We start from the raw sequence: 14,520 nt of genomic DNA, 5'->3' as shown, positions 1-14,520 counted from the left end.
AAATTTCAATTACCAATGAAATCTTAATGAGGTTGGGAACCTCTTTAAATTTAAGAAAAAATGTCGTGGAAACATAAAAAAATAATAATCATTCATGTAAAATCACAAGTTCTCAATCAAAGCTCTGATACCACATGTAAACTTTAGTTTCATGATTATACAATAAAATCCTAACATTGTATATAACAATAATTGTCAAGGTCTTTGACCTAGATAATTTTACAAATTGAATTTAATTAAAGAACAACGTACCTTGATCCATGAATAATCTTATTGAAAAATTGTGTTTCTGTCCCTTACCTCCTTTAGAACTTAATTTAGGTTTCTTGAACAACGTACCTTGATCCATGAATAATCTTATTGAAAAATGGGATAGTTGCAAATGTAGCAATTATATTCAAAATAATTAAGTATATAGCAACATTTTAAAAAAATTGCAAATATAGCAAAATTTGTCAAAATCTATCAATGATAGGAGTCTATTACCGATAGACTATGTAGTAAATGTCGGTCTATCGCTGATAAACCATAGGAGTCTATCAACGATAGAAGTCTATCACCGATAGATTTTGCTATATTTGCAATTTTTTTAAAATGTTGTTACATAGTTAATAATTATTCTAACAATTGCTATCCATTCTAATTACCCTTGAAAAATTGTGTTTCTCTCCCTTACCTCCTTTAGAACTTAATTTAGGTTTCTTGATTGAAAGAATAAACTATTTAATGAGGCAGTGAGAGGACCAATCTCTAAAATTCTATTTATATACACCAACATCATTATATTTAATTAAAATATTATCTTTTAACCTCACGAGCCTAATAAAATAATAGATTCGAAAGAGATAAATAACATATAATGCAATTAGGTCTCATTAATAATAATAATATATTTAAAATAAATCTAACAATCCATACAAATTTTCTTATAATATAATCTATCTCTACATTTGAAAATGATTTATGTTTAGTAACAAAGGGTATGAAAAAAGTGAATAGGTTTGTGGAAAAAGAAAAGGGCACGTTTTAATTTGACTAAAAGAGAGAGAGAAAAAACGCTCTATTGGGATCACATCAATCAAACAGCCCCACAATACAAAAAGAAAAATATAGACTGCTCTTCAGTCGACATTTCCTCGAAGGATATATTGCATTATTATTATTTTCTTTTTTCTTTGTTTGTAGGCTGGTTTTTTCTTCTTTCCCTTTTAAAAACAACAATCAGAAGTGCGCCCTCTTTTCTTGTACCCTTTTTTGTACCCATCTTCTTCCCACTTTCCTCTTCTTTATTAATACGCACACACACACATATATATATATATATATACACACACCTCTTTTCTTTCACATATATAAATATATATATATATATATATATATATATATATGTCAAATATTTTAGCCTTCATCTTTCTTTTAGGGCTTTCACAATAACTCTGAATAGGGAAATATACAAAAGATGGTGAGAGCTCCATGTTGTGAGAAAATGGGGCTCAAGAAAGGCCCTTGGACTCCTGAAGAAGATCAGATTCTCATCAATTATATTAACCTCTATGGCCATGGAAATTGGAGAGCCCTCCCTAAACAAGCTGGTAATCATCATCGTAGTCCTATATCTTTTAACTTCTTCGTTTCTTGCTAGAGTTTCCTCTACAGTGTGTATTTATAAAATCTTCCCTTTTCTTTTTCTTTCTTTAAATGAGTTGAGATGTTTTTTTCATCATAATATATTTTTTGGTTTTATCAGGTTTATTAAGGTGTGGAAAAAGTTGTAGACTTCGATGGACAAATTACCTAAGACCAGACATTAAACGAGGAAATTTCACCCCAGAAGAAGAGGAAACCATTATTAATCTACATGAAATGCTTGGAAACAGGTTTTTGTTCCATCACTCTTTGTTCTTTTTTGGTCTCCAAACCATTTATTAGCGTCCATCTTAACTTCAGTCAATAAATGTATAATTGATTGTATTGCATCTAATTAGTGTCTAATAACAATTTGCCTCATGGAAATTTTCTTTCATATAATTGTTCGAAAAATATTTGTGTAAAGATGAGTGGAACTATCCATAATGCACCCAATATAATATTATTGTTCTAAAATTAAAAAGCTTATCACAACAATTTTTTTTTTCATTAAGTTATATATTAACAATCCAAAATAATATTCAGAATATTTCCCTCCCTCGAATTTCTGATGGGAGGGCCAAAATATTCATTTATCTTCCACATCAAAAGGTGTTCAAAGAGTTTAATTTGTTGTATTATAATTATATTTAAGCAGACTTTTTTATATATTAGTAGAGAGGAATGAAATCGATATATTCGAATTTTATATTTAAATATTATTACATGTTCATGATGGTTCAATTTGTCTAAATATGAAATTATTGAATATCGATTGTCTCTTTGAATTTCATCCATCTTTATCTAATTTACTTCGATTGAATAAAAAATTCAAAACGAAGAAACATGAACACATTAAAAGTTTATATATTCTTTTGAACTTTTGGACATAAATTCGTAATATATATAAACAATTTAAGACTTTTTCACATTATTGTTTCATAATTTCCCAACTTATTACACTCACGTGACTCTGATTTCCTCGAGAAAGGCTATAGGTTTTAACCATTTGCTAATTAATTAGTTATCATGTCGATTAGTGCATTGTCTTCTAATCCATTTGATGTCATCATGTGACACTAAAAAACAAAACTAGCAAATATTGAAATTAACAAACATCTTTTTTGAACCCATATATAATTAAAAAGTCTAATGCTTTTATTTTATGTAATCTGTCTTGTGTCATTTGTTACCATTTACCTATTTTTTAGTTTTTTGCTTATATGCTGGAGTGAGCGGTAGAACAAAGAACACATCTTTATATTATTTTTTCTCAAAAGAAAAAACTAAAATTTGTAATTGATTTTTAGATGGTCCACAATTGCTGCAAGATTACCAGGAAGAACAGATAATGAGATTAAAAACGTATGGCACACCCATTTGAAGAAAAGACTAAGACAAAAGTACGCCACCCCACAACTCAGAAACTACCCCGCCATGAATGAAGAACAATCTATAGCACAAGAACCCTTCAAATATACGACCTATGAATCGATGGGGAGCTCTGCTTTGGCTTTTTCACCACCTCATTGCTCAAGCGAAAGCTCCTCCAACATCACGGGGGAGAACGGTGAGTGGTGGACGAATAATCTACCGGAGGCGGATGAGAATTTTTGGAGGGAAGTTTTGGGGAGCGACCAACAAATGGCGACGGTGGGAAACCAACAAGGATTTGGAAGTCAAACTAGTGAAGGTCAATTTGGTATTTTTACAAAGGAGCAGCCAATTCAAGAGACTACGGATTTTTGGACAATATTTTTGCAAGAGGAGGGGATTTATCTGAGTTGAAAACAGATATTATGAGGCTAATGAAACTAATTACTTTTCTTTATTTCTTCTTCTCTCTCTCTCTCTCTCTCTCTTTCTTTTTTGGGTGGGAATTAAAACTTAGTGGGTTATAATGACAATAGGCTACTTTCTCTTTCTTTCTTTTTTTTTCCATTTTTTTCGAGCTTTTAGAGGGAGAGATTGTATTCACCATTCCAAAAGTTGTCAAAAATTTAAATTGGTTTGAAGTTATTCTTTATTGAATTTGATAAAATAATAATAATTTTCGAAAAATAAAAATGGGCATGAGACAATGTTTTCAAAACTATTAAGAATTATTTTTCACAGAAAATCAATTATACACCTACGAACTTAAGATTCTTTCCAGCATAAAAATAAACTAATTTTTAACTTCTTTAAAAAAAATTAGAAAATCATAAAATAAAATAGAATATTTGATAAAATATTTGATTAAGTATAATAAATTTTATCTTTTAATAATTTTATTTTATAAAATATAAATAGTTTCTCGATTTATTTTATTTTTAAAAAGACTTTTGTAAAGTTTAACAATAAAAATAAACAAATTTTCGGCTAATATAATACACACTATTAAAATATAGGTTAATTCTAATGGATAGCAATTTTTAGAATAATTATTAAGTATGTAGCAATATTTTTAAAAACTTGCAAATATAGCAAAGTCTATCGATGATAGACTCTTATGGTTTATCAGTGATAGACCAACATTTGCTACATAGTCTATAAGTGATATATTCATATCATTGATAGATTTCGACAGATTTTGCTATATTTGCAATTTTTTTAAAATGTTGTTATATACTTTATTGTTTTAAATATAATTGCTATATTTGCAACTATCCCTAAAATATATTTGAAAATAGGCTTCACACATTCTGATTTTGGGTGTTTTTATCAATGTTTTAGGTTTGTTTTTAAAAAAGTCAAGTTTTTAAAACATGCACTAATACAAAAATTGTTTAAAATATTTTTAAAATAAAAGTAACAATAAACATTAAGAAAGAAAACAAAATCAAAATAATATAGATACTATTTTTAGAAAATCATATGACAATGTAGGTGGATATTCATGATCTTTTAATATATTATTTAGTCACCTTTATAAATGGTCAAAAATAATAAAGTTGACAAAGTAGAATTTGTAGTTCATTTTCAAAAAAGACAAAAAAGACAAAAAAAAAATGAAAATATTTAATTTTTTATTAATCTTAAATAATATAATTTATGTTTATAAATTTTCTCTAAAATAAAAAATTAACAAACTATTTACATCTCAATAAACCTACAAAAGAAAAGTTAGGAAAATTACATTAAATGATAAACATATTTAGAAAGAGAAGTGAACCTCTTTTTTCTTTATATTACAAATATGACAAATATGATAAATAATTAGATATATCAAACGACCGCAAGAGAGCGAACTATTTTTAAATGTACTGCTTTTGCAATTTAAAAAATGTAATGATATGTGATCCTATTATCATAAATATTTTTACTATTTTTGCAAACGGCCCGCTAAGGATAAATCTTTTGACAATTTTTCGTTTTGTTTATTTTTATCTTTTTAGAAGAAAAAAAAAACAAATTACTTTATTATCTTTAATATAATCGTTTTCTTTCTTTGTTCTTTCGCACAACTTTTTCACCTAAAAACTAATGTGGTGGGGCTTTAAAAGTGCATAATCTCTATCCCTAATAATATAAACTTTATTTTGCAAATAGTAATGCCGACATATTTGAGCGTGACTGACTATATGAGATATCAAATTATTCTGTATAATATGTATTCAAATTGGATTCTTCAACCATATTTGACATTTTCTACATACAATTTATACTTTCTCATTTTATCTTATCGATCCTATGGTAATTACATCTTTTATATTACCTATTTCATTATATATCCTTTTATCTTACCTGAATTTTGAATGTAGTTTTCATATTTTCTAAGTTAAATTATATTATAGTTTTATCTTGAATTTTTTTTATTTATAGATTATGTTAAAGTTGATATTAGACTTCAAAGAGTATAATTAACATTCAAAGAAAAAAAAATCTAAGAAAGAGTAAACATCATAGAAGCTAAAGTGACAACTAAAAGCTAAAATGGGAATAGGAAAATGGATTAATTTGGGCCAAACCCAAACTAGCAGCTCTGCTCGGGGCCAACCCTGACCAAATGGTCAATGAGGCATGTTTTACGCATACCCCTAACCTAAAGTAAATATTTTAAGCCAAGATATAGCTTAAGAAAGATGCTCGACTGAGGCTATCCTTAACAAAACACAAAACTAGGCACCCTCTTTGGCTCATTTTAAGTCATGATATAGCTTGTAAATCTTCACGAATACTCGAAGTCAACTTTCCCTATAAGTAACTTGAGTCCGACTCTCAAAATTTCTCTAATTTTCACACTTTTTCTTTGTATGAATTAGGCATTAGAGTGTGCGTAAGAAACATCATTCTAGTGTAAAAAGTTTTCTCTTCAGTAGGTATCTTCTTCTCCTCTTTAAACTCATGATCTTTAAATAAATTTATTACTAGTGTCACGTGAAGGTTAAGTATGCTTACCCCTATCCAAAATTGGGCATCAACAATTGACACCATTAGTGCCAATAAGAAAATGCTCTATTTACAATTTGCAGCAAGAAGGACGAGAACAAAACCCACTTGAAGTTAACCACATAGCAAAACTTGAGAAGAAAGTTAAGCAAAAAGTAAAGGTTCAGGTCTTTATTTTTCTTAAAAAGTGTTAAAACGTCCACGGGTCATGTTTTACATTACTTTTACTGGTTTTGTGGATTTCTATCTTTTGAACATTTATTTGATATTAATTTTTTTAAGAAAATATCTTTTGTTATATGTTTTTTTTAGTAATGACCTTACATAATTTAAAAGTTAGGGTCGTTAGAGTTGGATTAATATATTAAATATAGGTTAATTTTTATAAATGTGACAAAACACAAATATTTACGGCCCGTGTGACAAAAACAAACAACTCATGAAGTGGATAAAATATTTTCATAAACTTCAAATTTGTCCTTGATATTGCGGACAATTTGTCACTTTTTTTTTTGTGATTTATTCATCTTCTATTCTAGATTTCTTCGGCTCTCCTCTCAGATTTTCTTTCTTTTATTTCTAAACAATTTATTCTTATTTTTAAATCTCCTATTTTATCTTCACCATTTTTCAACAAGATTCTTTGAAACTACTACATCTTTCTCATATTCAAGAATAATAAGATCGTTACGATAGTTTATTATTGTCAACACGATTCTTTAAATTTGAAGTCCTTTTCCCATCATTTAAAATGATCTAAACGATTGCGTTGACATGAGCTAAATGATCGCTTACTATAGTTGACGTGATTGTTTAGCACAGTCAACACCATCGTTTAGATTTAAGCATTTTTTTTCCATCGTTAAAAAGCACTACAGGATTGTGATGATACTACTTATCCGATCGTGTATCGTTTCCTACACATTCGTATGTCATGATTATTTAGAAGAAAAACTACATGTTCGCTTGTTGTCGATTAATCGGGTGTTGATTGTGGCATTTTTTGTGTTTAATATTGTGAGTTTGTGGGTTTTTTCCTTTTTATGAATTGTTTTATACGGCGTAAATATCATGTCGGTTTGTTATACTTTTGAAAAAAAAAACTCTTAAATATATATACATGAGTATGTATATTTAATTAAAGTTTTTGAAATTTGGTGAAAAATGTTATAAATTATATAGTTTTGATTATATAATTAATAAGTGAAAAAATGATGATTTTATATTGGAAAAAGAAATTAACATTCCAAATTTTTAGAAAGTTTTTATTAATTATCTTAAATTATTTGGATGTTATCTTGAAGATTTAAGTTAAAACTGAATATTGGATTAAAATAATTTATATCGAAAAATTATGATTCTTTAGAATAACTGATTTATTGGAGAAGATTTGGTTAATCGAAAGAAATGTGAATTTGAGTTGATTTGGGAGCTTGAAAGAAAAAGTTGGTTTTAGTAGAATTAATTAATAATATATATATATATATATATATATATATATATATATATATATATATATATATATTTTGGTGAAAAGTGATATTAATTATTTGGTTTTTTTATAAATAATTAATATGGAAAAGTGAAATTAATTATATGGTGGAATATAATTATAATTATTGATAAATAAAATAATTAATGAAAAGATAGAGGTTGATTTGATTGGATGAAAAAAGATGATGAATTTAATTAGGAAAAAAATGTTTAGATAAATAAATATATTTTTTATTATATATTTTAGCAAGAGAATAATAATAATAAAGAAGAATTATTATTATAAATCGTTACAAATGATCTTTTTCTTCACTCTTGATCCCGTAGTTGGTGCCAATATCCTTCATTTTAGCTTTGAATTTACACCAACATCCAATTTTATCTTTGAATCGTTTAAAACCTACAAAATACCCAAATACTTAAGAACATAAAATCATGGAGCAATCTTGATTAAATAGAGTTGGATAATATTTTTAGTACTACCAAGGTGAAGTAAAGATGTAATATTTTGAAATATAGGAACCTAAATACAAATTAGACAAAAAAAAAACAAAAAAAAAAAAAAACAAACAAACAATATAATATATATATGTATGTAATTGAAAGTCACTAAAAAGAAATATAAGTTGTTAGCAAATATCAAACATTGTTTATATCCAATGGTTTAACAAATTACTCACATTAAAGTGAGCCGTTGATTTAGTTCTCACAGCAATTTCTTTACACCGCAAAAAAGTTTATTTTCCAAAAGATATGGAAATTAAATGGGTTGGTGGGTTCTTTAAACTTTCATCAAAAGCTTCATGATGACTTGATTTGGCTTAATTTTCTTCTCCTTTTCTTTCCTAAGCAATTAAACTTTTCAACTCAATCTTTGTTTCTTTTTGCGTTGATTAGATTGTGTTTTGAAGCTCCATGGACCCATAGAAAAAAAATGTAGATAATGTCAAACTTTTATTTTCATTTCAAAATTCAATATTAGGATCGAAATTTAGTGATAAGATATGTCTCCACAACAATATTAGAAAATTGAGTAGTAAAATGTGTTTTTTTGAAAAATGAAGACCTAGCTAACTTGATTCCGTTAGTTAACACTCCAATTAATAATTGTTGTAATAACTAAAAAACAATGAGTAAGAATAACTATCAGAATACAAGACATTGGTAACCCAATTCAATGACACATCATCTACATCTAGGGGATCCTTGACCTACGATAAGAGATTATATTTTGCCTTGTGATATAATTCATGATTACAGAGTTATGGCCTACGATACAGACACCAGTACACATTCTCAACATGAAGTTCATAGAGATAACATTTTACTAATAAATGAAACAGAAAATTAATCACTAATAATCACCATAGTAACAGCAAAGTAACCCTACTCCCCCTTAATCAGATATCATCATGCAATCATTCATTCATGCTTTACTTGATCAACTATAATCTCTATCTTCTTTAACATCTCATTGAGAAGAAAGCTTGATTAATAATCTCCATGACTCGCCATAGGATCACCATCTCTTCTTCAACAGAAGACTTTCTGAAAAACTTTCCACCACCATAAAGTAATTTGACAACACGAAAACATACTTGAAGAGAATAATAGGGCTGAATCTGAACAACCATCCATATAAAAAAAAAATCCCAAACAGAAAAGTAAATAAAGATAAATAAATGAATAATGAAATAAAGGAAGTGAGTCCATAAACATCAACAAACTCCCCTGAGACCAGCTTCCTCTATTTGTCCAAGCAAGCACACCAGAAACAATCAACAGACACCAATAAACCACATAACCACAACCATTCCAATAGCCCACTGATGGAATAACCAACACAAATAACTAACTAGGAAAAGTAAGAAAAAAACAAAGCCTAGGCAGAAAAGCATCCACCAACACCAATCAATAAAAGCAAATCAAAGCACCATTTATTCAGAAGAAGGAAACATAACCACAACCAAATACAGAAGAGCCAATATCCATAACCATATCTAAAATCCAATAACAAATAAAGACAGCATAACCAAACAAAGTACAGAGGAAGTAGTCCAAAACCAACCACAACATAGACCCAACGAAACAATACTCAACCTTGCTTGCTGAAAAAATAGAACTATGAAGCAGGATCATAGGAGCCAGCATGAGAGGAAGATGTCAAAGACTGAAAATCATGTAACAAAAATCCACAAAAGCACGATAGTTTTTTAAACAATGAACAACACCATTCAATGCATGAATAAAAACACTAAGGAACCAAGATTCATCATAAAGCAAACTCACGAACTGCCAACACAAGAGGTAATAGATGACTGTATTTTCTATCCTATTTGCTTGTTAAGAAGTTGAGAAGAGGTTAATAGTTTTTCCCAAACATCTCAAGAATGGAGTGTTCAAACTTGGTCTTGTTCATCCGAGAGAAAAGGGAAGGAAAAGAAAGAAGTAATAGTCTCGGGCAGCCTTGAGTAATCTCAGATGAATTGGAAAATAGAGAGCAAATCTCGATACTAAAGCAAGAGCATTTAGATGCTTGTCGACCATGTTGAAAGACATAAAGGTTTTGAAGTTGTGTCTAGGGCCATCTCGAGATCATGTACGATCGGGACTAAAAGCAGAAAAGGGAAATATCAGGGTTCTCGATCATGATTTTGGTCATGTTCGATTGAGAAAAGTGCAGATCTTAGAAGATTTCAAGTCGTTCTTGATCGAGATTGCTTAAAGACGCGTGATAGACAGATTTTTGAAAATTTCTATCGCGAGATGTTAGCGTTTTTCAGACACAACGAGACATTTTAAATATGAAAGACTCTCATTTCTCTCATTTCTCACTATTTTCACTTCAAGAGCAAGGTAGAGAGAAGACGTAGAGAGAAGCTAAGTTGCTTGCTATTGTTGAAGTCAAACACGAGGGTAATTCAATGCCAAACTTCAGGTTGGTGTTCAGAAGAGGCATCCGAGAAGTTAAGGGTGTTGGCGAGTTGAGCTAAAGAGGAAGAGTAAAGTTTAGGGTTAGATCTAAGTAAGTTCAAGTTTCTCCTTCCTTATTTAAAAAGAACAAGAGCAATTTGCTAAGTTAGGGCTTGTTGCTTCAGGCTCTAAATCTTTTGGAAGCCTATGTTGAGATAGAGAAATCAATGTTAGTAAGAAAAAATCAATGTTAGTAAGAAAATATCTCTCTTGAGTAGAAAAAGGTAAGAAGTTGAAGAAGCTTCCTTTAATTGGAACCCAAGATTTACTTGAGTTTTCTTGTTAATTTCAGGGCAAGAGGCGATAAGGCAAATCTATAAACCAAGAATCTAAGCAAAAGTTGTGAGTGACAAAAATTAATTTAAAATAAATTTCTAAGTTTGATTTAAGAATTTATGTTTTAAAGCATGCTTTGAGTTTAAGCATTTGAGTATTCTAGATTTATGAATTATTTACAAAGCACGAGTTCCAAGTTTAGAAATGAGATTTATGAGAAAGCATGATTGAGCTAAATTTCTAAAGCATTCAAATTGAGAAACTGTTTCTTTAAACATGAGATTATGAGAATGTGTTTGGATGCTATGTTTTGAAAGTAGTTGAGCAAAGAAGTTATTTTAAAAGCAAAGCAAGATTTAAGACTTTCTTATTACAAGAGATTTACATAAGTGCTCTAACTTAAGTGAGTTAAAGTTTTAGCATGAGACTTTTAAATATGTTTTAGTCTATACCAAGATGTTCTGGTGTGATAGCAACCCTACGGGGGAGATTATCCTATGCACAGAGGTTGTGTGATGAGGGTATCTAGTAGATGCCTAGAGTTTCTATCACATAGACTAGGTAAGAGATGAGAGTATCTAGTAGATGCCTAGAGTTTCTATCACATAGACTAGGTAAGAGATGGGGCCTCTACGGACGCCTAAATTTTCCATCTCATGATAGCTATGGCGAGATATAGGTTGCTACGATGCCTAGAGATCTGTCTCACAGGTACCGTATCGCAGAATAGGGTTTCCATGTCTAGAGTTTTATTTTGTAGATACAAGCAGTTTAAGGTATAGCAAGAAAGAAAAGATAAAGTTGAAAGATAAGTTTGAAAAGAAAATTGCTTTCCTCAGTTTATGTATATTATGCTTAAAGTTTTCACTGTCATGTTTTGTTCTAAAAGTTGTCACTCACGGGGCTTTATGACTCATTCTTCATTGTTTAATTTTTCTTCTAGGTAGAGATCGTGGTTCTAGCGCCACTCTGCTAGAAGTTTGACTAGATTTTTTTTTTGTACGGTCCATTCCATGCATGCATAATAAATTGTAATTAAGCTAGTAAAGGACTTAGTTGTCGTTGTCTGTAATAGACTAGTATAAGAGTTTTGATTTGAGTTGTATTTTAGTGTCGTTATAGTTGTAACTCTAAACTCAGTTTTGTCTATATAAGATTGTTGAACAGGTTATCCATCGGTTGGGTAAACCTGAAGATGCTTGCAAAGATTTTAATTTATTATCTCCAAAGTTAGACATTTCTTTTTGCATTATATGTCTAAGTTGATTAAAAGAGATGGATAAGAGTTACCAGTTAAGCAAAGTTGAAAAGTGTCATTAGAAGAAGACGATGTCAGTTGGCTTCACGCCACATTTTGGGCCTCGTGAGAAGGTGCTCCAGAATGGGGTGTGACAACAATAGTCCATCAACAAGCATGCACATATTAGAAGAAAAAGTCTAAAAACCACTCCAAGGTAGACGAATTATTTTGAAAACCATCATTATGGGTTTTTTTTCTTTTTCTGAATTATTCTATATGGTGAATGTCAATAGGATCGTTTAAATTTGAAATCTTTTCCTGTTAAAATTTATGTCCTAAAACTAGTAGTTTATAGCTTAAATTACATTCTATTCAACAAAAATAAAATACTATAAACTATGATCCCAAGGCTATCTAGTGTAGACTTGAATATTATGTAGAGACATAAACGTGATAAAGTTCGAGTTTATAGCCCAAATGGTCTATAGTGTATGAATAAGGTTAGACGCCTTATTTTGGGAACACTATGAATGTGGCCTAGTACAAACGATGTCATCCTGAATCGTTTATGTAGGGACAAGGGAGTAGGGATATCCTATGTAAAGAGTTTCTATAAGACTAAATGTAACGCCCCAAGATTTAGAATTTAAGTTATTACCTTAAGTGTAGTTATTTTAATTTTGGATGTTTTGAATTAAGTGATTTATGAACATTTGATTTTATTAGACATCAAGAAAATATCTAATGGTGGTAGTGCTTGGGAGTTGTGTTAATTGGATGTATTTGAGGAAACTTGATTAATTAATTAAGTTTTGAGGATATATAATTATTTTGTTTGGATAATAAATTGGTAGAGATATTTGTTGAAGATAAAGATAATTTGGTTGAGAAGAGAGATTATGTGATTTATTTGTGAAAATAAAAAAAGGGATAAAAAGAGGAGTTTTGAATGAGGAGAGAGAAGATTTGTTGTATTTGATTGAGTTTGGGGAAAGAGGAAAAGGAAAAGAAAAATAATAATTAATGTTTTTATTTTGTTTAAATATGACATAGGAATTTGTGCCATCTCCTTCATTGGAAAATAAAAAGAGGAAAGAAAAAGAGAAAACCCTAACCCTATTTCCGTCGCTACACCCCTCTTGCAACTGCCACCGTCAGTCCAAGCCGACCGACTTCATCAGGCGCGTCGCCTCTGTCGTTTGAAGTTGCGCTGCCGTCGTAGTCGAACCGTGCATAAGCGTCAGCCGTCACGTGGAGCACGTCATGCACGACGACGCTCCGTCAGTCATCGCCTCCGTCTTCAGCCATTCGCGGCGTGTCGAGTCGTCTGCCTTGCGATAGCACCATCACGCTGTCTTCGTGTTGGTCTTCTCCATCAACGAACCATCAGCAGGCGTAAACCGAGTCGACCCGGCAATAACCGCCCGACCTGTTCGAGCCGCGTGTGCGAGTTGCACCCCCAGCCGTCCGCAAGCGCCGAGTCGAGCCGTACGTGCGTTGTGTTGCTGAGTCGCGCCTGGAGTCTACCCGAGCCGAGCCACACGCGAGTCCTTAGCCGAGCCGACCAGCCAGTCCCTTCCTCCAGCCGAGCCGTCCAGTTATTATTGAGCCACCTAGCCTAATTTTGACCCTCCTACCTGTTTTGGTAAGTTGTGATTGGGTTTTTGGTATGCCCAACCAAGACTAATCTTTTCACCTAAATGATTGAATTTTGGATTAAATTAAATTAAATTATTTTATCCTAAAGGACCAGTTGGACGAACTAGAGTTGGGCTGTGGAACCCCTTCTGATTAAAGGAAATTATTGTAACCCCTTCTGATCTTGGGTAAGTCACTTCAAATGAATTTTGGACCTAAATTCTTTGAGGGTTAAATTATTAAATTGTGGTTTTCTAACCATTTAGGGCTTTCATTGCTTGGGGAGCGTGATTTTACTGCTAGGACCCGTTGAGCAACCTCTAGGTAAGAGATTCTCCTACTAGACCTCTGAATTACATTACAGAGACCGCATGTATGAATATATGGTCACACACGATTGATAGCTAAGTATATAACTCGAGGTTATTAAGAGAAAGACTGATATTGAAATTGTGCTTACCGGTTGACTCTATAGTTAGCGTGATTAGTACGTCGACGCTATCGCCTTCGCCCTACTGACATGGTTTTTGTGGTTGAGAATGACGTGATATAATATGTTATGGTTTGATATGTTAAAGCATGATTTGACGTAATTATGACATGTTATGATAAGTTATGATGTAATTGTTGAGATGTTGTGTACATGTTATGGGTAGGGTGTACGTTAGCTTCTTATTAGAGTCGTACCCACATGGGTGTCCTTCGGGATCACCACTATTGTGACACAGACTTGATGGAGAGACCCGACGGGGTCGCTCACACTTATGACTGTGTAGTCTGACGGGATTACCAGTCTGACATTGACATTGACATAGACATGACGAGACCACTCACAGCCCGATCATCTTAGGTGTTCCCTTGGGAATCACCAAAGACCAACTTGTTCCTACGGGGGCACAGAT

General features: G+C 31.2%; 1 protein-coding gene across 1 annotated transcript; it reads left to right on the top strand.

Moving 5' to 3' along the window:
- The first annotated feature begins 1,111 nt into the window (after positions 1–1,111).
- On the top strand, positions 1,112–3,457 carry LOC103489876 (transcription factor MYB14-like). The gene is made up of 3 exons (XM_008449206.3): positions 1,112–1,592; positions 1,748–1,877; positions 2,937–3,457. Exons 1-3 carry the CDS (start codon positions 1,460–1,462, stop codon positions 3,412–3,414), a joined length of 741 nt encoding a protein of 246 aa, XP_008447428.2. The 5' UTR covers positions 1,112–1,459; the 3' UTR covers positions 3,415–3,457.
- Positions 3,458–14,520: the final 11,063 nt, after the last annotated feature.

This window comes from Cucumis melo, chromosome 4 (genome assembly GCF_025177605.1).
Source record: "Cucumis melo cultivar AY chromosome 4, USDA_Cmelo_AY_1.0, whole genome shotgun sequence".
In the NCBI taxonomy this organism is placed as follows: Eukaryota; Viridiplantae; Streptophyta; class Magnoliopsida; order Cucurbitales; family Cucurbitaceae; genus Cucumis; species Cucumis melo.
Note: the sequence above shows the minus strand (reverse complement) of the source record. Positions and strands in the feature narration are given on the sequence as shown.

Coding starts and splice junctions, on each gene's coding strand:
- LOC103489876 (XM_008449206.3), top strand. CDS start 1,460: ATGGTGAGAGCTCCATGTTGTGAGAAAATGGGGCTCAAGAAAGGCCCT. Junction 1,593..1,747: donor AGCCCTCCCTAAACAAGCTG/GTAATCATCATC, acceptor TGGTTTTATCAG/GTTTATTAAGGTGTGGAAAA. Junction 1,878..2,936: donor CATGAAATGCTTGGAAACAG/GTTTTTGTTCCA, acceptor ATTGATTTTTAG/ATGGTCCACAATTGCTGCAA.